This window comes from Leptosomus discolor, chromosome Z (assembly GCF_034619465.1).
Source record: "Leptosomus discolor isolate bLepDis1 chromosome Z, bLepDis1.hap2, whole genome shotgun sequence".
Lineage (NCBI taxonomy): Eukaryota > Metazoa > Chordata > Aves > Leptosomiformes > Leptosomidae > Leptosomus > Leptosomus discolor.
In genome coordinates, this window is record NC_141419.1 from 4,409,382 (window position 1) to 4,435,996 (window position 26,615).

General features: G+C 41.1%; 1 protein-coding gene across 2 annotated transcripts in view; it reads right to left on the minus strand.

The window, feature by feature from the left end:
• Positions 1-13,880: 13,880 nt before the first annotated feature.
• Positions 13,881-26,615, minus strand: part of MACO1 (macoilin 1) — a 29,567-nt gene continuing 16,832 nt past the window's right edge. For both annotated transcript variants that reach the window (XM_086479041.1, XM_086479040.1), the window contains 5 exons: positions 19,527-19,685; positions 19,149-19,331; positions 18,179-18,299; positions 16,522-16,696; positions 13,881-15,383 (listed from right to left, as the gene is read on the minus strand). In XM_086479041.1, coding sequence (XP_086335167.1) covers positions 15,181-15,383; positions 16,522-16,696; positions 18,179-18,299; positions 19,149-19,331; positions 19,527-19,685 — 841 coding nt within the window. In that variant the 3' untranslated portion in view covers positions 13,881-15,180. The remainder of the gene's footprint in view (positions 15,384-16,521; positions 16,697-18,178; positions 18,300-19,148; positions 19,332-19,526; positions 19,686-26,615) is intronic.

Genomic DNA, 26,615 nt, shown 5'->3' on the forward strand with positions numbered 1-26,615 from the left:
TCGTATGAAACTTGCTGCCCTCAGTGTCAACAATTGGGGTCTCCATAAAGACCTCTAAGGCAGCTGAAATCCTTGCACTGAAAGGTTTCAGAAAGCAGAGACATTGGGTCTTAGGAAGCTATGAAATTTTAATGTTTTTTTTTTTTCCACCAGTTTTGAACAGCATAGGTCCAGTAAATCTCTTTCTACTCATGCTCTGAGCACTGCAGAAATATCCATAAGGCCCTTGTCTAGGTGGCTAACAGCGCAGGGTTTTAAGCATGCATGGGACTACAGCAAAGACAAGACAAAAAATGAGGCCAGGGCCACAGAAGCAAGAAATCAGGCAATTGCAAGAGAACAAATGTGAAGTGAAAGACTAACTGCAGGATCAAAACAAGCACAGCTCTGAAAGCAGAAATAGCGTGTGTTACAGCCAGAATGGGTAAACGTTGCGTCTCTGCTATTAACACCCGCGAGCGTGCAGAATACTGGCTTGTAAGTGATCACATTTCAGTGGCTCAGTAAATCCATCAGCTGATGCCTGCCAGCGGTGCCACAGTCGCTGCCTGAGCGCAGAGGGACCCCACTGGCAAGGCAACACACCCCGGTAGTGGGGAGCAAGGAGCGAGCCATCGCTGAGCAGGGGCAGAAGCGCCTGCCATCGGTCAGGGTAGCTTGGCTGGCAGATGGCACCACAAAACCAGTTAAACACTGTTGCCTTCAAGTGTGTGCTTGTAGCCTGCAGATGGGACTATCTGGGGGCAGACAAGTCAAGACTTGGCTACAACTGATTATTCCTTTAGATTTACCAGTACTGGCTACACGCACTAAAACTACAGGTTCCCGCGGCAAGTCAGGCAGCATTAAAATAAAGTGGGTTAAAAGGTCACCTTTTCACGTCACAGAGATGACTGAAAGGGGCAGGGAGAACCCAGCTGCCAGGCATTTACTATTGTATTTTTTCGTTGCTCTCCAATAATTTGAATTTTGGCATTCATTAAATCAGCATTATCAATTCTCAGCGTTACCGCTTGTCTCATTTCCTCTCATACAAGATCTCAATTTATTCCATTCAAACCCTCAGAGACAGCTTCCTGGGTCCCTAATTCTAACCTGCTTTAACGTTTAACTCTTCTCCTGGTACACCCCAAACCTCCCAAGGAGCAGGGGTCACAAGACTAGCTGCCCTGTGGATCCCCAGCCCCTAATTATTGGATGGGGAAGGAACAGCCTATTCCCTTGATCTCCAGCCTGCTCTTTCCTTTGCCTCCTGGGTCAGCTTCTCCACCTGCAGCCCCCTGTGCCCTCTCCTCATGGCTGAGGCATGAAGTTGATCTCTCAGCTGGAAGAAAGAGGAGTCAAGTTTTGCACAGCCCATGGACACAGCCCCATCTCCCCTCCACTGGGATATTTTGCCATTGTCTATTTTGAAAGAGAAGGGAAATCGCGTTTGGAACATTGAAAGCATCTTAAAAATGAGGTGACATTGTCGCTGCTGGTGCTTCCATGGCAACCTGCATTTGTTTCTCAGAGCTGTTTCATAATAATTAATACACCACTTCCATTCACGTGGCCCATGTTCAGAGTGCACGGCGCAGCCCCCACTAGGAGTTTCCTGGGTCACATGAAATATTTATACCAAAGAATCAAAAGAACGAACTTTTCTGGTGTGTTCTGGCCACTGGGACAAAGCAGTGACACACAGGCATCCCATCACCCCTTTGCTAGCCCAGCTAGCGGGAGCACATTTGCTGACAGCAGCTGGGCAGAGCCTGTAACGGACATCCCTCCCGCGCGATGACAGGGCAGCCAGAGAACCCCGGTCCTGTTGATCACACCGGGACGGAACAAGGCAAGGCTTGTTACGCAGTTGCAGCAATGAAGGCAGGACTCTTCTCTTCGTGCACTGGCAAATGCAAGCTGCCCTACCTGGCCACGCTGTGCTGATGTGTCTAGACGTGGCCAAAAGCGAGGGGATTTGGGGAACGGCATCAGCAAAATCCTTCAGCACAGAGAACTTGCATATTTTGCATTCCCTCCCTGCTGCGGGCTCCGGGGGAGTGTTCAGCTGAATGTGGGAGGGCATGGGGGAGAAGTGGATCAAAGATGCGGTCGCCTACCACAGCAGTAATAAAGACAAAGCTGTGAGCAGAGCCGGCAGATACTGTCTCCGGGCTGCGATCCTGCCAGATCCCACACGTGAAGAAGCAGGCTCTCCGCTGGCAGAACCTGGATAGGGACTGACAAAGAAAATTCAGCCACAGCTTGCAGCACCTAGGAAAGATTTGGTAGGTGCTACTACAGTCTTAGCTCCAGCAAGAAGCCAAAGGGCTTTCCAGCTCCAGCAACTGCAGCCTTTCAGGGGACACATAAAACCAAGTGGCTGGATCCAATATAGCTATCAAATCTCCAATGGCACTTTCACAGGAGGAGGGTGAGCCCCAGGGTCCTGGCTGAACTCCAATTTAGATAATTACATTCTGCCAACCTTCATTCTTTCTGCAGCTTCAATTGGATACGGGATTTGGAGGCTTTTCTGTGCCGAGATGTATTTCTGTCCCTTTTTCCTGCTGACTAGACTTTTACAAAACAAACACAAAAAACCCAACCAAAACCCCCCCCCAAAAAACCCACCAACCCTTCATGTGAAGTCTGGCCTGTACCCCACCAGCATCAGTCTGGGAAGAAACCCGTTGTCTGCATAGGCTCTGAAATGCACTTCACAAAGGCACTCACATACGAAGTCTGGGTCCCTCTCTGTCACTTGCTGTCCCCATCCTTCCATAAACAAGAGGCTTGGCCACAGACAGCTTACAAACACGCCATGGCTAAAAGACTGGCATCCTTCACCAGACACCATAAAGGTCCACAAGTGTCGGACACTTCCTGAAGAGCCTGGCACAGCAGACGTGCAAGCCAAGAACTCTGCTCTCCCTTGTTGACCTTTCTTCTGCTGAATGAAATGCCTGAATGGGGGATATTAAGTGATCAACAACAAGCGTAAATTAGGGTAGCGAAAGGGAGACACCTCTCGCCGGAGCTGTGCCTTGGTATCATTTAAACAGGCTTGAGAGGCTTAATTGTAGGCTCTGGCAGAGTACGGACAGGCTGCTTCACCCCACGCTTGTGTAGTCCCAGCTACGAGCAGGAACTGCCCCAGCTCCTGGAGTCACAGTCATTCACTGCCTAGCAGTGCTGGTGTAACTGAAACATTCCCATGTCCCTGTGAATTACAGTGAAAAGAGGGCTGATGAGTCTCAACTGGCTGAACATACAAAACCCCCGAAGTCCCAGACAGTGTGTGTTTGTTTTCTTGCTGCTGCGGCTCCTTGTTTTCTCACTGCTGTGGCTCCTGCTGTCAGAATCTGTCAGATTTCTCTCTGTATTTCACTACGATGGGAGCACGTGCAGCTTGGATTCTGCTCAATCCCCTTTTATCGGCTTAATTTGAAGCTGCAAAACAAGGAGCCAAAATCCCAGGAGACAGAAGCTGTTCCTTTGACCCTGCCTATGAACATTCAAGAGGTTAATGAAGAGATCCCCAAAGTTGCAACAATTGTACGGACAGTCCATGAAGTGCAGGAGCTTTCCTATACCAAAAGGTCAGAATTATTTCAGTTCTTTCCCACCTGATGATCTCTCACGATCCTTTATCAGACTGACAGGGCATCTCCTGATGCTTTGTGTCACAGGAGACATCTCAGAAGTCCTTATCCTCTTCCTTCTGGGAACAGTGCTTTGAGAGCAGACAATTCCAAAGCCCTTGTCAGTTCTGAAAGATAAAGCAGCAGCTTTTATTTTATTCTTCATGTCAGCAACCACCCTTTCCGACTCTGCTTTTGCACAGTGACTGCTTTGTTTACTATAAAGAAGGTTCTTACGCTACGTCCCTTGTTCACTTCAGGCCTAGCTGCACCAAAGAGCATTTGGCCGCTGTCCTTTTTGTTTCTGACGGTTCACCTCTGGCAGAGACTCACCTCTTGATATTCCCTCTCTTACTACACTTCCTTTTGCAGGACACACTGGTTTCATCCCTCTGATGAAGCAATGAGCAAGGGAGTGTCTACAGGGACTTGCAACATTATTAATGCCTAAAACCCAGCAGCTACACACAATGCTCTACTCAAAGCAGGTTTTGTTTTGTTTTAAATTGTACAGTTAAACATCCGTTCTCCTAACAACTACAGAACTTGGCAGCACTGTGACAACGCCCTTCCTACAAGGCTCTTGAGAGTTTTTCTCAAGGTTGCTCATTATCATCTTCATTTTCAGCAGGAAAAAAAAAGTTCAAAGCACAGACAGGTTAAGTGCTTTGCCCAAAACCACAAAGAAAGTGAGTGGCAGGGTTGGGAAAAACCAAAGTATCTTCCCACCCTTAGCACTACCAACCATCATTTCAGGAAAATCAAAATGTTAAGCCAGATTCTTGGTGTCCTTTCCAATTAACTTTCAGTAGAGGAAAACAGTCAAAGCGCAGGATTCAGCGTTGAAACGCTGTCAGAGGCTCTGGAGCCTGCAGTTAACTTGCCCCTACGAGATCAGATCAGAATGGCTCAGCAGCATGCCTTAGACCTGGAATTAACAGAGAAGCTCATTCTTCAGCTGGAGCAACGGGAAACCCATCTCTTTTGGAGAAGATACCTGCTGGTGCCATTCATTTCAATTGCACCTGAAGATCACACACAGGCAACTGCACGTAGAGGTTTCGGGACGACACCCTCCACCCCAGCCGCACAGCAGGCTGAGTTTTTGCAGCACAGATTATTGCTAGGCACTCCTGATGGCACCTCATTTCAGCACAGATTATGGGCATAAAACCACAGCATCCACTCACTTCCTTTGCACATCTGCCACGTGGTAACTGAGCTCTCAGGAAACTGTGTGCGGTGCAGCCCTTTGGGCTGCAAAACACTAGAAACCACCCCGCAGCCTGAGGTTTGTTTTCAGGTAGGGATAGAGAATGAGGTGCCCATGCTTCATTTCTAGCACAGTAACAGATGTAATTGCTCCCAGTTAATTAAAAAGGGTGACCTTTTGGGTTACAGCTGTCCGATGGCAAAACAGCTCTTCCTCCAAGCTCATTGTTTAGGATGATCAGGCGGAGTGTAGCAGAGAGCACCAGTGCATATCATGAAGAGAAGGTAATTGTGCTTTCACCTGCTATTACAGAGACAGGTTTTCTACTCAGGCTTGCAGATGACCTTCTCCAATCAAACATTAACTTTGCAGCAAACAATCATTAGGGAGCATTTGCAGGCTTTAATAATTAATGCTTTTATTAATCCACTGACTCCACTTCAAGCAACAGGTCTCTTCAAAATTAATTCCGTTGCCATTTAGAGGAGAAAGAAATGACCACCATTTCAAGGCAGAGAAGGAAGAAGGTATTTAGATTCCACTGCACTTTCTAAGGGTACTGGATCCGCTCCTAGAACTGTAATTATGCAACTTATTAACTGAACTGCCAAACATAAGGCTAAGTAATTTTCAAAGCCTGGGCTCTGAGAAATAGTATTACTGGCAGCCACGCAATCCAAAATCCAATCAAGAAAGACTACAAACTTTCAACAGGCTGAAACTCCATCAGCTGCTTGTTGGCTGCAAAAAGCAAGGGAGATGAAGAAAGAGGGCCAGCTAAGCAAATTAACTCCTTTAGAATAAGGGACCTGCTTCTCTGAAGAGCCAAGCGATGAGTGGAGGGAGATGTACCTCTTCAGAGCTGTACTGCATAGAAAGGCCAGCCGGGAGGGAATAACTTCCACCTGTCAAGCAAGATATCTCAGCTCAGTGATTGCTTTGGCTTGTGGGACTTTGCAGTTGTGCTGAGAGCCCCAGGAATTTGAAAGGTAAAAAAAAAAAAAGCAAGAGGAACTGCAAAGCACGCCATTGCTCAGTTGCCAGCGATGATTTCGAATCCCTCTCCAATAGCTCTTTTAAGCGCTACCACAGAACAAATAAAGTTGCTGTTTCACAAGCTCACTAGAGAGTCAATCCGATCAGATACACAAGCTGGGAAGAATTCAATGGTATTTCTTACCCTTACCTTTTTCGCTCCCTTGGTTCACCATCTATTTAAGAGCAGGGCAGGCACACGGCTGGCGCAACTGAAATGCAAAGAGATTGCAAAGCAAACTCAGCTAAGGGCAGGAGGGAATCGATAAGCACTGGTTAACGTAACTACTCCTAAACACGTAACGCTGAAAAAAATGAGGAAGTGCTGAGAAAATTCTCCTGTTTAATCCTCCCTCCTATGTCTCCCCATTGCCTCTCCAGATCAGTTTCTACGGGCCAAGAAGATGCCTTACCATTTTTCAGTTAAAAACCCCCTTTTTCATAGTCAAAGTGATAAGGCCGAGAGTGGAACCTAGTCTTGCTCAGGGCTTCGCAGAGCTCTGCTTGAACCACCAGATAAAGCTCCCTTTTGAGTGGTTTGGTACATGTGGGATAATTGAACAGGCTCCCTCTCCAGTGAATAACTCTTGCCTTTGTGTTGGAATACTTGAGGAGCATTTTGACTTTCTAAGTATTGCTGCCATTTAGAAACACAGCATGAGAATGAGACTGTTAATTCATCACTTTGTGCCATAATATGTCGTAAAACTCATGGTTTCAATTCCTCCAGCTTCTCCCCTGTCAATGCCTAAGTGGGGGTCCTGCTGTTCTCCATCATGCTACTGCATTTCCCTCCTTTTTTCTTTAGCTGTGGTAAATCAGAAACAAATTAACAGGAGAGGGACCAGAAGATATCAGATTCTTTTCTTAAAAATATGCATATATTTAAGTTTTCCTTTTATTGTTACTAAAGTTTTGCTGCTGTGGGCAAGATAAGACTAGGAGGAAGCCAAATATTTTACAAAATATCTGCCAGAGAAATTCCTACCTGTAAACTATTACATGCACCCTCTGCATTCCTGTATGTCTGAGCCCACTGAAGTCCCCCTCAGAACTACTGAACATTTTAATAATGCTCTAAACTTTCAAAGCAGCAATAAACGTGGGGCGAGCTTTAAAATATTTCCCTGAGAAGCCAGGAAACAAAAATCCCATTTTACAGATGGGTAACCAAGTAGAGAGAAGTTAAATTATTTCCTCCAGGATACATACCCATCATGAGGAAGATGGTATTAAAGTTACAGTGATCCTGGTTTCTTGGCATCATTCAAAATTGGCCATGAACCCTCTACAGCTCGATAAACAAACTAAAGTTTTTGTAGCAAATCAGAGCAGATTAGATGCTTCAAAAGCAAAGCACGAACAGCAAGACTACTGTCTGAGAAGGAATAATGTTAATTTGTTGTCAGCCAAGCATTCTTGTTCTAACAAGTACAACTTGGTTTGTTTTAAATAGGCTTTAACACAAAGTACTTGCACAGACACACTAACTTGAAGTATCTGCAGTCCTGCGGATGTGGGACTCCTGATAAACTATAAAGCCTCAGAAGACTCAGCCTCTACACAGAGCTCTTCCTGCAGCAGCTAACAGTCTCCCCCTCCTCTACTCAACTACCTGTTTTCTCAAAGGTTGCAGGAGCTTGTATATCCTTAGCATGACTGATCTGCTACCAATTTTAATTGAAATTAGCAAACAGATTTAAAAATTCAGCTGAAGCAAGCTGCTTACTTGTATTTCCATATGAAGACTAAGTAGAAGAGTAGGAAATATACTTTCAGTTTCTGTATTAGAATCACAAAATTGAGAGTATCAGGCTTCAGCAACCTGCACCTGTAAGGCACAGTTGCCGGCACTCAGAAATATTTGTTAAAAAAGATGACCTGTAACATATAGAAAATTTTTTTAATGTAGTGACCAAAAAAAAAAAAAAAGTGAATGATACTCAACCAAATTCAGCAAATTCAAAATTCAAACAGGCATCTGGAAAAAAGGTGTCCTTGCAAAACATTAAAGGGACCCTTTGTCCTTGGTAAGTCAGCTGTCCACTGATGGAAAGAGCCTTAAGGTCTCACTTTGCTGCAAGTGGGTTTGGAAAGTTGTGCTAATGAGATGTAAAAACGCCACTATGAAAGGGCAGCACCATTTTTATACTCTCCACTCACATTGATATATTGACTCCTTGGAGCAGCGGATGTGAATCTTTAGATGTAGCAGCAGTTTAAGCCTGAATTACTAGGTCTAATTCAACTCGCCAGCTCTGCCAAGGGCTTGAACCTGCCGAAATTCACGCAGCAAGATGAGTTTTGCAAAACGCTCAGCTTCCATCTGGGCATCAGAACGTGCACTGAGCTCCTCTGCAAACCAGGCTCCAGCCGAGCGGTCTTTGAGGTGGCGGAGGAGGGGAAGCAAACCCAGCGTACTTGCATCTCGCTAGCCCAGTTGTAAAATGGGAACACTGCTGTGCTTCTTGTTGGGTTGATTTCTGCCTCTTCTTCTACAAGTCCACTCAGGCTTGGAGCACTTCAGGGCAAAAAGCCCCCTCCTTGTCTGTATACATACGACACAAGGCACAAATGCTCTGAATTCGGCCCAGACTTGTAAGCGCTACTTAAAGATTACTAACGTAATAAAAAAGGGAGTTAAAAATAACTAAATGGAAGCAGGAAGTGGAAAAAAGGGAAAGCGAGTTCATTCCATAATCCTCCTCATCTTCTTAAAAGAATAACCTCCCACCCACTGGCCTGCTCGGTCCTGCTGCACAGCTGCGTGGCAACGCACGCCGCACACACCAGACAATGCGACCCAGCACAGGGTTTAAAGGAGCCAGGGTGGAGAATTGCCTTTAAATTAGGAAGCCAAAGGAATGAGCTAATGAAGGTCAGCTCCTCAACAACAGGGGGTTAACAGGACATCTTACAGCACTGGTGTGGTTTCTCCCTGCCCCATGTTAAAATTTAGTATAAAGTGTTAACTTGCCTAAGGTTAAAAAAAAGAGTATTTGTAAACAGAGTATTTTTAATGTGGTGACTTTTGATGCTGGGCATCTTTTACTACAAATTGAACTTCAATGAGAAGAACTACTATTCTCAACAGAAATCTAAACCAGCTCCTCCACACGAGTCAAGATACACGCTGTACACCTTTGCAAACAGAGGCGAGTTACAGCAACCTGGTTTTAGCCTTAAGTAGTCAGATACTGGATCATAAACCAGACTTTGGACCAGGACTAAATGTTTTTCACCTACATTTCTAAATAATACCTTTTTTTAATGAGCAGTGACAATTCTACACTTTCGTATAGCACAGACATAATGGCTTGTAGGATACCATGAATAGCTGTGGACCTTTGAAAGGTGTTTAAGCTGCGACATTGGTGTCCCCAAGGGAAAAGTGTTACTGGCAAGCTGCAGCTGCGGCAGGCAGACACCCAGTAAAGGCACTTCAGCAGGTAAGTACCATCACCACGGACAGAAGATGGGTGAAATACTACAGGTGTACACACTGTGGAAAGTTTCCTCTATTTGCATCAAACTTCAACCAAGGGTCTATACTGCTTCAGCTGCTGCAACAGAAAGGCTTCTGGATGTGGAGAATAAAGCACAGCCTTCTTTCCTCCCCTTCTCTGAATTTCTATATAGTCTTACATGGAGAATGTTTGCATATTCATTATAGTTTTATTATCACACAAATCCATGTATTTCTAAGCTCTCTGGGCTTCCCAAGATGAATTTCCTCTTCTTTCACATAAGAGAAATTCTATGAAATAACAGTCAGATGTCTGTTTAAAAATAAATGGATTTTTTTTTCCAGTTTGCTGGTGACTGAGTAATGTTCATGATTCGCTCCCTAAGCTGGGCCAGGCTCACTCCAGGCATCCTGGGCCCTCTCGTGGCTGTTCTGGAGAGGACACAAAGTACTCTTCCTTTCAGTAAGTTCTCTCTTTCAGAAAACTCCAAGACACATTCTCTTCAGGCCCTCCAGATCTCAAATATTTTCATTGAAAACTGCTATGAACCACAACATTTAGTTTTAGATCCAAATTTACTTGGGATTTAGGAGCACTTGGATTTTTGTTTTTTTTTTTTTTTGCTTCAAGCTAATCACCAATTAAAGACTACTTCACTTCCAGTCTTTTTTTTCCCCCCATTAAAACAGGTCAATATTTTAAAGTTGAAGTCTCTAAGGATGGCGTATGATTAAATTTCTTTACAGATGCAAGGCCCTGCTGCCCTCCAAAGAGCCCCAGGAGCTTTGCAGACAGAAATGCACTCCCATGGGTAATGGATGCACCCTATATAATCGCTTCGGTTTGCTTTTTGATACATGGGACTAAAGGCAGATGAAGCATAAATCTTCTCATGATAAAAATTTCTTGCAATTATTCTATATGGCAGGTAATTCATAGAGAGGTCTAAGGAAAAAAAAATACCACCACCTAAGCCTATTAAAAAAAAGTTACAGATAAACAGATGGTTTTAAGTGACGATACATCTGAAGAGGTTACAAAAACATAGACAGACTGCCTAAAAAGAGCATCAAGAGACCAAATTGCTTAGTCAAGGTTAATGAAAGTTAGGCTATAGAGGCAAACGCGTGAGGAAACAGATCAGATTAAGTGAGCAATTACAGAGATAAAAGATTGTAAAATGCTGGTTATTTCAATCTTGTAAGAATCCCTTGGTTTTAGCACCATCTTAAATTGTCTTTAAAATGCTTGTCATGCATTTTGCATAAGGAATATTTCAATCAGACTTTGAATGGAATGGCTTGAAAGCAAAGGATAAGAAAATTCACCTGAAGCTGACACTTGGTTTATGATCAGGGTACTGCATTACAGCTGTAGTTGTTAGGAAAGGGAAATTGTTAAGCTAAAGCTTTGGGGTAGAACAAGAAAAAGCTGCATTTCCCCACAAAAAAATATGTACTACTCCTGGAGCATTTCCAGAAACGTAAAGAAAGAGAGTAGGCTACACTTTCACTAACTGCCACTATTATTTTATTATAATCAAACCATTATTGTCCATACCAGCTAAATTTTGATGGGAAAGAATTTCTTGTTAATTATGTAAGACATATAGTTTAAAGATTTTCACTGTAAGCAGTAAAAGCCAGTACTTTCTGAACCCGACAACATGCTCTAGAACAGCATAATGACCACTCAGAGACATTATAGGTAAATGAGCCACTTACATTTGAATTTGATTGAAATGGATTCTTGCCCTTTTTTTCTGCCTATTCTCCTTTATTAGAAATGCTTTACTCAAATGATTGTGTATTATTTTAGTGCATCATAGAAGCTGATTCAATTAAGATACTGTGGCATCTCAGATTTCATTTTTATAATCTATTATGTATTAACTTGCTGAAGGTCTGTTTCTGACCTTGACTTGCAAATTGCAATACAAGAAAAGGAAGTGTCCAGTAGTGAAGAACCACATCCCCCACAGCACGCCAACTCCTATGGGAGTATTTCATAACCATTGAGCTTTTGACTAAAACTGGTAAGTTTATGAAAACACCAAACCCCAAAAAGCCCCAGTAACTTACTGCTGCAGATGATGAAGTCGCTGCACTCACTACTGTGGTGCTCAGTGCCAGGAGTACACAAACCTGTTTGGACGAGGTCAAATGCAGACTTGGGGTTAGGCTCTTTCCACTCTCAGACGCTAATCTTGGGAACCGTCTTACTCTCAATAGCAGGCACTATTGGTAAAGGAAAATGGTTAATCTTCTTAATAGAGTGTTTTCTATCAAATGCTATTGGAAGGAGTCCAATTTTGAAGTGCAAAAAAGTCCATCTGTTGCATACAAATGACACCAATAACAACATATTCGGAGCAGCCAGGTCCTGGACATAACAATGGCAGGATCAGGAAATGCCAAAAGGCACATTTCTTTCCGTCTAAGAAACTGCCTTGGAGCCAGTTACTCTAGTGTGCAATTCCAGTGTGCTTAAGGCAACGCTCCGGTAAGCAAACAAGTTCCAAATCTGATTTAACAATTAAGAAAGGAAAAAACAAAAAACTCTTAAGTTTTTTCTGCTTAAACACTTCAGAGGGGATAGCTACTTCAAGGTAGATGGAAGTTCACCTGCTTTCCTGCACTGAGGTTGGTATCTCCAGCTTCACTTCCAGCTGGCCATAGAGGACATTTCAGTCAAAGCAGCAATTTTTTACTTTCTTGATGAAGCCAGACTGAGTTCAATATATGCATTTAAGCCCTCCCTTCCCCATCACCATGAAATATGCTAAGAAAGGGGAGCTAGTTCATCTTAGCACAGTTACAGAATAGATTCTATGAATAAAGGAGCTTTTCGTTAAATATTAAAAATAAAATTACATACTGCTTTCCGCTCTACTTAAAATTTTAGTGAGGATAAACCCCGAGGTGCTCAAAATCATTAAATAGAAGTCCTGTCTTTCCATTACCTTTTCTTCCTAGACTTATGCTGGCTGGGAAAAGTTCTGCATACTTCAGTTTTTCTTTGGCGGATCTCTCTAGAGTACTTATTCTGCAGTAACATTTCAAAATTGACTGTAGAAAAAACCCAAAATATCCTAGGTGACCCTTCTGCAGTCTTAAGTTCTTAAATTCCCCATATATTAATCTTGTAAGTACAATTTATGACGAGTCATTAAGATATTTTCCATTTCAGATATTTAAATATTTAAAGATCCAGAGGCTGGCTGGTATAAGATTCGAGTGCTTAAATTATCTCCTTCCACTCACTCCACTCATCTTGCATAGCAGACTGGTGCCTGTCACTACTTTCACCTTTCCTAAAGGAACATTTCCATTGGAACTGAGGAGGGTACTAGAGAATGCAACTTCTGCTGCGCGGCAACATGAGCTGTTAAAACTGCGAACCTATCTGTGACGTATTTTGAGTGGGAAATGATCTGTGTCTGTCAGACTGGTGGTGGTTTGAGAAGAAGAAAAACTAAAAAAAAAAAAAAAAAAAAAAAAGATGTGTCCTCAGGGAACCAGGAGGTTCTGGCAGTGCTTGCAGCAGAATCACAGAATAGTGGAGGCTGGAATTTCTTGGTACCTCAACAAATTTTACCTGGAGGCCTAAAGCAGTCAGAGAACACCCATGTCAGGACCAGCAACGGCAGTAAGACGTAAAAGATGGCTCGTTTACCCTGGATACAACTGCAACGCTCCCAATAAAAAAAATTTACAGGAACTGTGGCTGCTAAGAGAATGAAGCAGATATACTGAAAACCGGGGACAAGTTGTTCTTAGTTTTTGTTTAGACAAGGACAACACTTAAACCTCCAAATCATCCATCTTAGCTTTCCTTTTGAAGTAAGGAGGATGGCTGGAAAGGAACAAAGGCTACACTTACAGACATACTTCTGCAATTCTCAAGAAATTATTTTTTTTTAGAGCCCACAGACAAGGTAACTTGTTAAGTTTGTACATCGAATGCAAAAAACACCTCTTCTTCCTTCTGTTTCACAGAAGTGAAGCTCTGTCGCAAAAGAGAATACTTACCTGGAACAACAGAGTGCTCTTTAAACAAAATATGTCCTTTATACCAGGCTAAATCAGGTCAGTTAAAAAGGCAAAAAAATTTTTTTTTTTTTTATCTGCAAGAAAATGTTTATTCTTTGTAAACCCCACAGAAAAAAAGGATGCAGCCAAGACCAAGTATTGAACAAAAATTGTGCCAAAGTAGGCAGCAAAATGGGGGAACCTCAACACAAAAAGTCAGTGACAATATTTTATGGTTTTGCACAAAGATGAAAAACCTATGACATTTCTGAGTAACACTTTTATGGTGACAATTACACAAGATGACTCAAAAATGCAAATGACAGCAACATGCACACCTGGCTAAAGCTAGAAGTTTTATCCCAAAAGAATATCTGTGATTAAAATGATGAAACTTTAATACTTCTATTGACTTGCGTGTCCTACTTCGTTGTTTGGTTTTTTTTTTTAATGAGGCATACATGCCAATTAACATGACCCTTTTTTAAAAAAAATATTTTCTTTTAAGAAGAACTTTGTCCTTCCAGAGTCCACTGCATGTTTGCAAAATCATAATGTTGGGTCTGTAATTCTGCTCGTTTCCAATACAATTTGGCTTCCCACCCCTCCAATCCCCACCCTCAAAAAATCTGAAACGCTTCAGAAGTTGCCAGTGCAAACACTTTCTATCAATGTATAACATACATTTTAACTTAAACCTTTGTGCAATTTATGAGTTTCCTTTAAAACTCCTTAAAAACTCCTTGGCACGACAGCTGAAAAATATTCAGCTCCATTTAAATTGTCAAACACAAGGTGATATAAAGTGTAAATCACAGTTGAATAAAATAAAAAAACCCAGAACTGCAGCTTTTATTAGCCAGCTTTACAGTCTCTTGTATACAGTACATTGCACAGTTCCGCCTTCACAATAACGCTTCCTGTATTAATATTGTGCCTTTCAAGATGCAGTATAATCAAGGCAAGTTACAGAACACTGCTGAGTTTATCTCAAAATAAACAGAAGATGTAACCTTGGTTTATAATGAACATCCAAATTACCATGTACAATTTGCAGTAGACTCTGTAATGAGCTTGATATATAAGCTAGATGACAGTGAAGGGGGAAAAAATAGTTTAAACTATCAAGTTTCCTCTTGAAATGTCTTTTCCCAAGGCACTGTGAACAAGACTGTTAGCAATTCTCAATGACTAAAAACACCAATGGGAATATAAATATTTCACACAACAACCACCGTCACATCATCATCTATTCTCTTATTCTTTCCCTTAAACAACGCCCCTGAAATTTGTTTGGTCCTTTGAGGGGTAATCAAATTATCTTCTGCAACATCACATATTTGTATTTAATACATCTATAAATCAAAGCTTTGTTAGATTATTTAACCCTTTCGCTGTAAAAACTAAAGTTTTTTTCCTCACTATTTCTGAATGAATCTGCAAATTCAACTTGGTTATTTATAAAAAAAAAAAAAAAGAAGAAAGGGTTCAAAATCAAGCAAAGCCTTGTATTTTTCAAGAGGAAACCATGCAAGAGTACATAAAAAGGCAAAATTGGCTACTTGAAAACCAAGAACTGTTTTTAATGCATTGGCCAAGGAAAATAAATTGCAAAGTTCTGTGAGGTTTTCTAAAAATTTACAAGAAAAACTGATGGGCAGTTCTAGTCAATCCAGATGTTCTTTTATCCTGTTTTAAATGACAACAAATACAGTCTCACACAATACAATTTCATCTTGACTGCAAGAGACACTCCTGTGTGATGCCTTCAGCATGACAAAATTACTGGGCAAAAAGAAAATTGGCATTCATTTCTTCAAGGGCTGATAAACAGAGGCATTGGGATCAAGTCCAGAAGGGCTGGTCTCCACAAATTTGGAAGAGTAATGTGGGGAAACAGGACTCAGAGTGCTGGTGGCTGCAGTGTATGTTATGCTGGGCATTACTGCCATAACTTCTGCAATCTTCTGTTTTAGGTCCTTGATTTCCTGATCTTTTTGAATGATTTGCCCTGAAAACAGCAAATAACATCACTTAGAACCAGCAGCATGCTTCCACCCTCCACCAGCTGTGCAACGATAAGAGCTATTGAAGCGAAACACCCAGAAGCCATTCAGCGCCCTAACACGGCATCAGTGTAAGCACAACCCATGTAACTCCTGGCTCGCTGACGCACCGTCTTTAATTACCTCTAGTTGCCACGTAGCACAACTAGACACAGCACTTCCCATTAGATTTTGCACTGTCTGGATTCCCAGCTAGCTGCACGATACCAAAAGATTCTCTCTACGGCTCAACTTTTTCCTGCACTTTTCCATTCACGTTTTACGAGCACCTCGCAGAAGCACAAGTGTTTGCTTATTAAATGTGTTATTTACTTTCTTTGCAAAACTGTCCTCACCATCTTTCTAACACCCCTGTGTGCACACTCACACCATCACTACAGCAATTTATGAAACTATGTAGGAAAAACATCAACGAAAAGAAACAAAATTCTCACTCGAAACAAATTTTCCTGCAACCAAGCAAACTTCTGCAAGGAAATTAAAAATGTACTAAACCAAAAGGTTATCTGATTTTGCTTCAGGGTTTGCACAGCTGAACAAAGGACAGCCTGGGCAGGGTTTTATACTGGCTTCATGCTCCCTCTGCTGGCTGCAACACCAGCCCAACACGGACACCAGTGCCCACGCTTACCTCACCAGTGTGAAGTCTGAAACAGGTTGGGTTACTTTCCCCCCCCCCCACACATTTAGGTTGTATTTACTTCAGGAGTATCAAAATATTATTAGGATTCAAGGACGGGGGCTTAATAGATGGCAACTATTATCTTCTAGCTCTTTAGAAGAAGTTCTCCAGCTTTAAGGTAATGCGTTTACAAAAATGGAGAAAATAATCACAAATTAACTTAAACGCCCCTCTTGACATTTATTGTCTTCAGTTCGTTAGCTTGGGGAGAGTAGGTGAGCTGAGCAGCTGGATTGCTTCGGCTCACAGTCACAACGCTGTAAAATACACGAAACCCCACTGAAAGCTGCAATGCTGAGTGGGGGCCAGAGCCCATCCCTAAATAAAAAGGTAGGATATTCTTTCTGTCGTATTTTCAATTTCAGTCAGCACTACAGGTTGAATTAAACCTCCCGTATTACCTTGGGCAATCTCAAGCTGCCGTTTTGCATCTCCTAACGCAGAGAACAGATCCAGCTTGATTCTGGTCTCTGCGCTCAGGCTGTTCTCTAAGTGCTGTGTTTTATCCTGCATGGCTGAAAGTGCTGACATTAACACCTCCGTATCCTTCTCATTTTCCTTGTACTTCCGCAGTTCCTGTAGGAGTAATTAGACAAATGTTATTCTCATCGACTTTACACATGAGATATACAGAGAAGTCTTTCTCTTCCTCACAGCACACCACTGGGCCTGGTATTAATACTGTAAAATTAAAATGATGGTTAATTAAGGACACTGTAATATTACCTCAGTAATTATACATGACCATCGTACAAGTGATTAAAGCCATATTGTACGATGCATAATTACAGCGCGGCGAGCAAGTACCATTTACGGTGCTGCTCAGCCCTCTCTCATCCGTATCAAGACCCTCCACCCAGAAACCCTGCTCAGCACTTCAGGTGCCGGCTAAGCAGCCGCACGGCACTCTTAGCCAAGCTGTGGAACATGAAAACGCTTCCCACAAGCCAAATGGCTAGAATGGGGACTGACCTCTTGCTAGGCAGCTTAAAGGGATGTTAAATCAGCATTTTAAGCCCTTTCAAGTGGCTGATGAGAGGGATTTCTTTATTTCAGAATACTTCCCACATTGAACCTAACTGTACTGCAAATGCAGAAATTTTAAAAATGGAGCAAGAGGCATAAGAGACAGGCACCTTATGGCTAGGAAGTATCCATTAACGTTTTGACAAAGAAAAAAAGAAATACTATATACAAAAAGTTTTATACTTTTAAATGAAAAAAACCAATAATACAACAAGGAAATATTAACACCCGTAACAAAAAGCTTCTCTAACAGCTTGCAGATGCTAATAAAATCAAAAAGCTTGATTATAGATGGCTTTAATTATTTGAAAGCCATGCTCATATTCTCCATGGATAAAACACACTTGTTTTCAAGGGTTTGGTAAACCCAGGAATAACAAGGCTGCATATGTTATTTGAAAACAAGTTCACAATAACACCAGGTGGATTCTGAAGAGTGTCTAAAAAACCACAAGGCATTAAAAATACATATTCATGCAAATTGTCAGTTGACAGTCCGAGTACGTCTTTAGGAACAGACATTTTAAAGGAATAAGGTCAACTCCAGCTCACACATTCGAGCTCTTGAACTGTAACATGCCAGACAATGTGTCTGCTACAAGTCTACCACACTGTACTTCCAACGTTCAAGCACTTTCAGAAAAAACCCAGTATGTCTGGCCAGTGAATACAACTGCACTGAGTAAGCAATCTCACTTGCTAGCAGGGAAATTTATAATGATACAGACTGGCAACAAGCTCCTCACATTAGACAAAAAAATGTTGCGGGGATTATATCCTCAGTCTATCCAGACCATTGGTTTTGGGGAAAAAAATTCTAATAATTTAAACAATTGAGTAGTGTGGAGCTGAGACTATTCACCTTTCTCATACCCACGTTCTCACACAGCCTGATGCAAGACATGCAAGAAAGACCTCTAAAGAGCCCAATTTTTGAAGGTGTGGATTGCCTCTTATGTAGATCCACCAGTTTCAGAGGGCTGAAAGCACTCATTGTGCTGCTGATCTAAGCCCCTGGTGCTTTCTCATTACCTGAACTTTCATTTCTAGTTCTCGTATCTGATCTTCTTTCAGCTTTATGTCAATTGTTAGCTTCTTGCACTCTGTCTCCAGCTCTCGGATACGATTTCGTAAAGTTTCAGTACATTCTCCTCTGCAGAAAAAGCATTAAAAGAGAAGATGATGAAATAAGAATGAGGCTGTCATTCCTGAACGGTTTATAACATGAAAATTAATACAAATATTGAAGGATAAAAAGAGGAAGCTAACTTTGTTCTTTTCAGCGAGAGAACTTCCCTTATGGCAACAATACAAAAAGCTGCAAAAAGTTACTCAATGTTATGCCTCAAGTATTAGGAAATTTGGAACATTTATGAAACATGGAGAACAGGAAAGCAGAAATAATTCTTTTTAGACGTTTGGAGCACTGCAGATGAAAGTCATCCACACTCGTGCCACGCTTTCATCTTGTAGAACTTCCCATCTATACACCTGGGCTACTACTGAACCACCACTGTGCTGAGCACTGGTAGTCATTGGCTACAGCAGAAAACTTTCAAGATGTGAGATCAAGACAGTATTTCGGCCAACATTGTTGCACAAATTCTTGATTCATGGTCCCACATGAAAGGTGATGTTCCTTTTTTTAAAGCAGCTGACCCATGCAGGGTACAACATCCCTCTGCCAGCACAATCAAGGTCCAACAGATCATTTAGAGCACATTCATCCTTCACACCCTGTACATGTAATGTATACGATTACTGAGACTCAGCTTCACGGAAGGAGATCTCCCCGTCCTCCCACTGCCTTAACACAAATAAATCTCAACACAAATAAAGCTCTTTTCTGCTAAAAAAAAAAAAATCAAATACAGATTACTCCTTTATGTACAGATGAGTGAAAAATGCCTCCCCAAATCCCCCCCAAACACATTTCAGCAGCAACAGCTACATTTCAGTAATTTTCTGGAGCTGAGCTTGTTTCTGGGGTAGAACAAAGTACCTTGTAGCAGCAGCAAATGCGACAGCACGTGCAGCAGTTGCTTCTTCCAACTTCTTTCTTTTCTTTTCTTCCATTAATTGTTTTTCTACAAAGGCTCGTGCCTCCTGCTCTGCCTTTAGTTTCTTCTCCAACTGGGTGATCATTTGTTTGTCTTTTTGTTTCATTTGTACAGCATTGTGTAATCTGGAAGGTAACAGGTATGGGATTTAACGGAGGATTTTATTCACTAAAAATAAATCACTGTCAATGGTCTCAAATGAGTCTTGCTGGATTTGCAGACAAGTGCCTCAAATTTTGTAGAGTCTTAACATAATAATTCCCCTTTACCAGACTACAGACATCAGCAACTCATTGACACAGCTCTGTAGAAACACATACTTGTTCTGAAGCAGTTCATTTTCTTGCCGGAGCTGTCCGATTTCAGATCGAATTCCCCGCTCTGTGTTAGTCAGAGAACTGATCTGACTACGTAGCTCCTGTTCGATCTGCCTGCTCGCTTGCAGGTCAGCCTTTAACTTTTTAATATCTTGTTCCAGCCTAAGAAAGACAATTTTAAAAGACAATTTCAACTTTATTTCCCAGTTATCCAAAGGTTCAAGCACATTATATAAAAAAGAAGCAGAGTAAACAGCACACCATCTGCCAACCCTCCCAAACTCTTGATTCTTAAAATAATAAACTCTCAGAAATTGCTTATTCTTGTTAAATAATAACAATGTTTTATATAACTATACATATACAGGTCTATGTATAGCTGTACACATACTGCATAACCTCCCACTAGAATTTTGTTTTCCTCCATGCACTGCAGAGTGTAAAATAAATCCTATGGAATTATATTTTTCCTCTTCAAGCAGAAGTGAAATGAATAAATTTGAGAAGTCATAAACAAGGACAGGTGCACATATGAACATATTTTATTTTTCTCAAGAAATTATGAGTTTCATTTGTTAGTTTTAGCTGAGCTATGGAGCATACTGCTGAATTCTCACCTAAATTTTTTTTTTCTTGAAGTACATGACGCGCATGTTGAATAAAGAGTACATGTTAAGTCCTCCACAGTTCAGGAGTCAGTAAATTTCGTTTTAATTGCTCCTGAACAGAGACCATCTGCTAGATACTTAATTGTAGCTTTTGAAAGTTCTGAAGACTCATGCAAACTTATTAATTAAAATATTTTCAACCAAAACTGGTTAAATAAAACACAAGGTTCAAAAAAAGAGGCACCCAGCCTTAATCTTGCCCCCCCCCCCCGCCCTTTTTCAAAATGAGGTTATTGATTCTTGGAATAAAAACACATCATAGGTGAATAACCAACATTTTTTATGAGCACTGTGTTATGCACTTATTTAAAGCAAATACGCCTCTTGGGCATTCACGTGGAATCCCCATTTGCTCCGTCAGTTATCGATTTAAAAGTTTTTAAATGTTCATAAAGAAGATAAAGATGGTTTTATTTCCTACAGTTCCATACAGAATTAACGGTAGTCAAACATTAAGACATGGGGAAAAGAGTCACAAAAGTCAAAATGAACTGCCCTTCTTGACATTCACTAGCGCAGATGAACAGATTATAGCGTTTTGTCCTCATTATGAAAACACGTGGCTCTTTTGGGCTTCAGTGCAGGAAAATCTCAACCTAAAATGCTAGTGAGGGATGTAAGGATACGAGGCATAAGAACATCCTGTGTGAATGAATCAAGAGGTTAAATGTGGAATCATCAAACTTAGGGAAATTCATAAAAGTACATCTGTAACAGGCTAAAACTGCGCCAAAGAGGTCGACTGGGTAAATGAACACCAAGAAACAGCCTATAAAGGAGCGTGGTCTGTAACACATTCATGTATCTCAGATGCTCAGATCTCACTTTCTACAGCTGTACTAAGCTGCCTTTCTAGTTACACTTGGACTGCACTACTGGTAAGAATTCCTTTTAATACAGCATAAATTGTAGTCAAATGTACCTTTAAAAAGAAAAAAAAAAACAACTTATACTTAGTAGGCAAATAGTAACACTACAAAGCAAATACACATTTCATATTGAAGACCACAAATCACTTTAACACCTTGTACTCTCTTGTAGGAGGAAAAGAATTTGCAAACCTAACCAAACATTCAACCATGTAACCATAGCACACAAACCAAAAAGGGAAAACCCATCAGCAGATGTTATTAGTTATGTATTTTCACTGTGTTCAGTATGTTAAGTGATAGAGCTGGACAGTCGTTGGGTGATGATATAACACTTCAATTTAATCTTCTAATAAGCAGTAACTAAGAAAGAGCAAACTTAGTAACTGAAGAGAGTAAGATGCTGTAGGAAGCATTAGCAGACAGTTGTCTGCCAACAGCTGATCGGTTTTAATACAGGTTTTCATAAACAGGTGAAAAAATGGTTGGTAGAACAACATAAAGGAATGCACATAAATCACACACTTTACAGTGACAAGTATCTGTAAACAATTTCAACATACATATCTACAATAAACTGATAACTGTGAAAGTAAGGCAGCTGTAAATAGCCTTTTCCCTATACCTCAGACTATGTCAAACTTGTTCAAATAAGATATATCAGGATTTATTTTGGGTGTTTAGTATTCCAGGAAAAGAAGCACTGATCAGGTAAAGCCCAAATAAATCAGAGGTGCTGGCACAGGACAAGCTGAATTTGCATTTTTGGCAACAGAGTATTGACGTTAGTTCCAACTTTTTAAGCCATCTGGTTCACGGCATTCCTGCCATTTCAGCGAGGGCTCTGCACCTACAGTGCTCACGGGGCTGGTCCAGACTGAGCTGCAAGGAAAGCTAAAACCTGCGTGATCTGCAGAGCGCACACAAACGTGAGCAGGAAGGACGCCTACTTTCCAAACCAGGAGGAAGTATATAAGGCCACAAGCCACAGCCTTCCTTTTCACTTAGCACGAGTAAAAGTGTCCAACCAGAGCTGCGTACATCAGATTTGTGAGAGCTGGGATCAGAAGTGTTGCACATACAGTGAGAAATCAGCTATTGTAGTGCAATTCTGCAGCGCAGAAGAGAACTACTACAGAGGACACTCATCTCTTTCAGGTCAATGGTAAAGACGTTGGAAACTTATCTGTCACTGGACCTGTTCAGAAATCGATTTTAAAGTAAGATTTTACCAGATTTTAATTACTCATTGTCATTATGCTGTAGTTTCTGCTATAGCTTTAAATACCAGAGCAGATGTTTTCTGCAATTTATAGGGCAAATAAATGTTCCTTACTATCTAAAATCAGTTAGGAAGCTAATAATCCATCATAATGCAAGGACCAAATATTTCCTATATGGGTTTCTCTCCCAGACCTGCCACAATTAGAGATACTACTTCATCTAAAACCAAAAAAACAACAAAACCAACCAAAAATCCCCCAAACAAAACCACAAACAAAACCACAAACACAAAAACCCCCATGAAGTTAGCTTCCCCTCAAAACCACATGTCCTCCTTGCATTCTCTAGCGTATAACCATGTTCTTATCCATCTTATCAAGTCCAGCAAAACATTTTCAGCCTAAAAATTTCCTCCTGTGGAACAGCAAGTCAAAGCTCTTCTCTGTATATAGACAGAGGGGTCATCCATCATTTTCACACAAATACAAGGAGATTAAAAACACCCTTTCTGTTGCCCCCTTTCTAAAATGAAAGCACATCATCAAGGTAAACCAACACAATGTCATAAAAGAAAGCTTCGCTGCTACGAGCACAGACTAGTGTGTGGAGTTTTCCCTCCTCCCCTCCGTAACAGCCTGCACTATTGTTACAATGATAAATGACCCAATAAGACATCAATTTTTTTTTTATTATTCTTTCTACCATTTCATTTTCTGCTTAAGTCTCTTATTTCCAGGCTTATTGGAAAAGTTATTTACCAAAGGGGGTGAAGAAAACTTGAGTTCTAGAAGATTCTTTTCTCTATTGCTGCACAAACTACAAGTCATTTTGACACACAACTACTTTTAAAATGAGGGTTCAGTTGCAGTTTATTACATTGTGCTGTTTATACTACCAAGGCAAATTTCTTCCCGTTTGTCATTACTGTAAATGCAGATCTACGCATTTTCTTTTCCTCAGCACTACCACATATCAGTCCTGATCTCACTGATTAAGAGAATTAATCAGTAATCACCTCCAAGACTGAGTATTTTTCCAAATGCTTCAGGGAAGATTGATGGATCAACTCAAAGACAACTCAATTCAACTTAATCCTCCTAAGTATTGATAACTGGTGAATAATGTATCTTTGTTGCTTGGTTTACTTGGTTAATGCAATTCCATCATCACCTGGCAACTGCACACAAATTAAACACAATTTATACAAAAATTAAAGTTTTAAAAGACCCAGAAGGCACTCAGATGCTTTTCTAAGAGACTAATATTTTCCTTTTTTTTCTGTTCTGGCCCAATCTGTTGGCATAAGCACCCAACACAATGAACCTACTTCTCTGAAGTAGCCAGCATGACCCTCCGGCATTGAGGTTCTCCTGCTGTAACCGATGTGCTGCTACTAACAGTTCCTCAGAGTATTTTACATTACCAAAAGTGAGTAATCCACAGAGAGAAAGCAGAGTTACTTATTTTTTTTCCTACACAGAACTGATCTGAGGAGCTGGCATTTCAAAAAGGTTATTCTGTTTGTGAACAGCCCAAGCACTGTCGACAGTGGCTTGAAAACAGCCTGCTAGAAGGACTGTTTCCCCGATTTCTAATTTACATCCCCAAATCTTTTGCTTGTCTATTCTACGCTTTCCTTCACTCCCATTATATTGCATGAAACGCTGACCATCTCCCCCACTGCAGCTCACAGCAGAAAGCCTTCTGGTACACTAATGCCATTTCAGGCAGGGGGCAGAAGAAATAAGCAGCAATCACTTTTAGGACATCGATGATGCCACAGCAGATGCATAATAATTAGCATCAAATGGACAGAAGTTTACATTAAAACCTTCAAGTCCATCTCTGCAGGTAGTACCAAATTTCAGGAAAGCAAAATAAGATGTGGTAGAGCAGCCCTTGCTTCACAAATATTTTCCTTAGTCCAACTGCCAGAAGATGTCATCGTTATCTCTGAGAATAATTAGTACATAAGACAGCTTGTTTCAACACCTCATGTGCCAAAGACAAGACCTCTACGGATATAAACAGTTTTGCCAAGCTGCACTGCCAGGGTTTTTTTGGGGGGTTGGTTGGTTTTTTGTTTTTTGTTTTTTTTTTTTTTTTGTAAGGGTGCAAATAGCTAGAGGCAGGACATGATTATTACTGTGTATTACATTACATCCATCACAGTAGATATTAATTTCAATTGAACAAAGAAAAAAACTAAGACATAGATTACTTTCAAGGCTGATCAGCAAGGACAGAGCCTCTTGAATCCCTCTGCTCTAGCTACCAAGATGACAGCAACGTAATGTTGACTGAAACACCTCGAGATGGGGACCAGTAACTTCCTCTCCAGAAAACTAAACACACCTGCACTAACCATTTACCAGACAGAACAAAAATTAACACTTATTGTTTCAAACAAGAGTAATATTGTATATAAAATATTAAGTTAATTAGCACTACCCTTTCAGACAAAAGTGTCACATCAAGTATTTCAGAGAAAAAGTTAACAAGCATGCAAGACTGTTCCATTCTCAACCCCCCCCCAATCTTTACTGCCTTGAATAACCCCTGTTAATCCTGAGTCCCTGGCAGTCATAAGGCATACTTTACATTTAATACTGGTTAGTCAGCTCAGGGAAATCATTTGTGAACACAAAAGGAAAGCAGCTTGGTTTTGACATCCTGCTGTGAGTCTGCTGGACAAGAAGTTATAAAAAGCATCTTTATTTGGAAGCTGAGCAGATCGGATCTGAAAGTCAGACACAAACGCAGGACTCCACACGGCCCTTTTCAGGGTACAGCACTGATGCAGACTAAAAGTTTAATAACAGGAATGAGTAATACTACTGGAAGCGAAAAAGATGATGAACAAATGCCGTACACTCCGGGGACAGTATAACTGAGAAGTTAAAAAAAATAAACATGAATTTTTAAATTTAAGTGCATTCCATCCCATCCAATCTGTCAGGTAAGTTTACGCTTCCGTCGGTGTAGGACTTACATACTCAATCTGAATAGAAACAAGATTCCATGAATGATTTCAGTCATCTATGTTTGTAAGAAACTGTGAGCAGCAACACACAGGATGCTGGTGTTTTAAGTGCTCCTGGCTTGCCTGCGTGGGGAAATCAGCGTACAATAAGCAGCTACATGAGTTTGTAGCACAACAGCCCCACCGCACCCACGCATCACATAGAAACAGTTGACAAACAAAAGAGTGAAGTAGCTTAATTCAGTTTCAGGGCAGAATAAGGCTACATTACACAAAGGCACTTTCAGAGTACACTAACTGTGTACTCCGTCCCTACCCAGCGAATTAGAGGAGCCAAAATTCTCTAAGGACAGAGTCTGGTTTATCATACACTCACTTCCACATTAGAAAACCTGCTTTGGACAATTACCTGGTCTAAGCTCATGTCACAGCACATAAAAATTTCAATGTGTACTTTAAAACTTAAAACATACGAGGTTTAAGCTTCCTTGTTCACTTAAAACATACGAGGTTTAAGACTCCTGCCTTGTCATAGCTACATGGGACAAAATTCTTAGTCTGGCAGGTCATTCTATAAGGCACTTCTCTTTTCTCAAGAACTTACGAATGGTATTTTGAACTGCAGCAAAGCTAAACTGACCTATTGTCCTCTTCAGTGAGCAAATAAGCCATATAAAGGAGTACAGAGATGCCCATCTGAAACAGGCAACATGCAAAGGCAGCAGTCCTGTATACATTTACATAGATACAGCTTTGCTGAAGATGGAGCCATCTGCATCCCATTAATCTTGACTGAATTTGATTCACAGATTAGATTGATTAGCTGTTTTTTTTATTTGCTTCATACAAGTTCTCTACAGACATTAGGTATCAATTAGTCTGGATATTTAATTGGCAGAGATATGCCAATCAGCAGCAGCGTGATTATCAGAGGAGAAAATAGTATTTTCACTGAAGTAATCTCATTGACACAGCACAAATCCTCAGAGACAGAGTCAAAAGTCCCGTTATCAAAAGGCACCTGCAAGGAAAGCGAACCTGATCTGCCAATTAAATTAGCCAACAACGATTTGTTGGCCAAAGAAGGTTCAGCACATGAGAAAGGGGGGGTGGGGGGGTGGGGACAGGGAAGAGACATAGGCCAGAAATGTCAGGAAAGGGCATAACTGTGCAACACCTTTGTTCTATCCCCATTCTGAACCGTTACACACCACCTCTTTCTTACAAGTGCTTGTTCTGGTAACATAAGACACCACCATATGTCTCAGGACTTACAGCGTGTAAGTACTTCGCTGCACTTCATAAATACATCTTTATTTCGACATCAGACAAGCATACGTAAAGATGT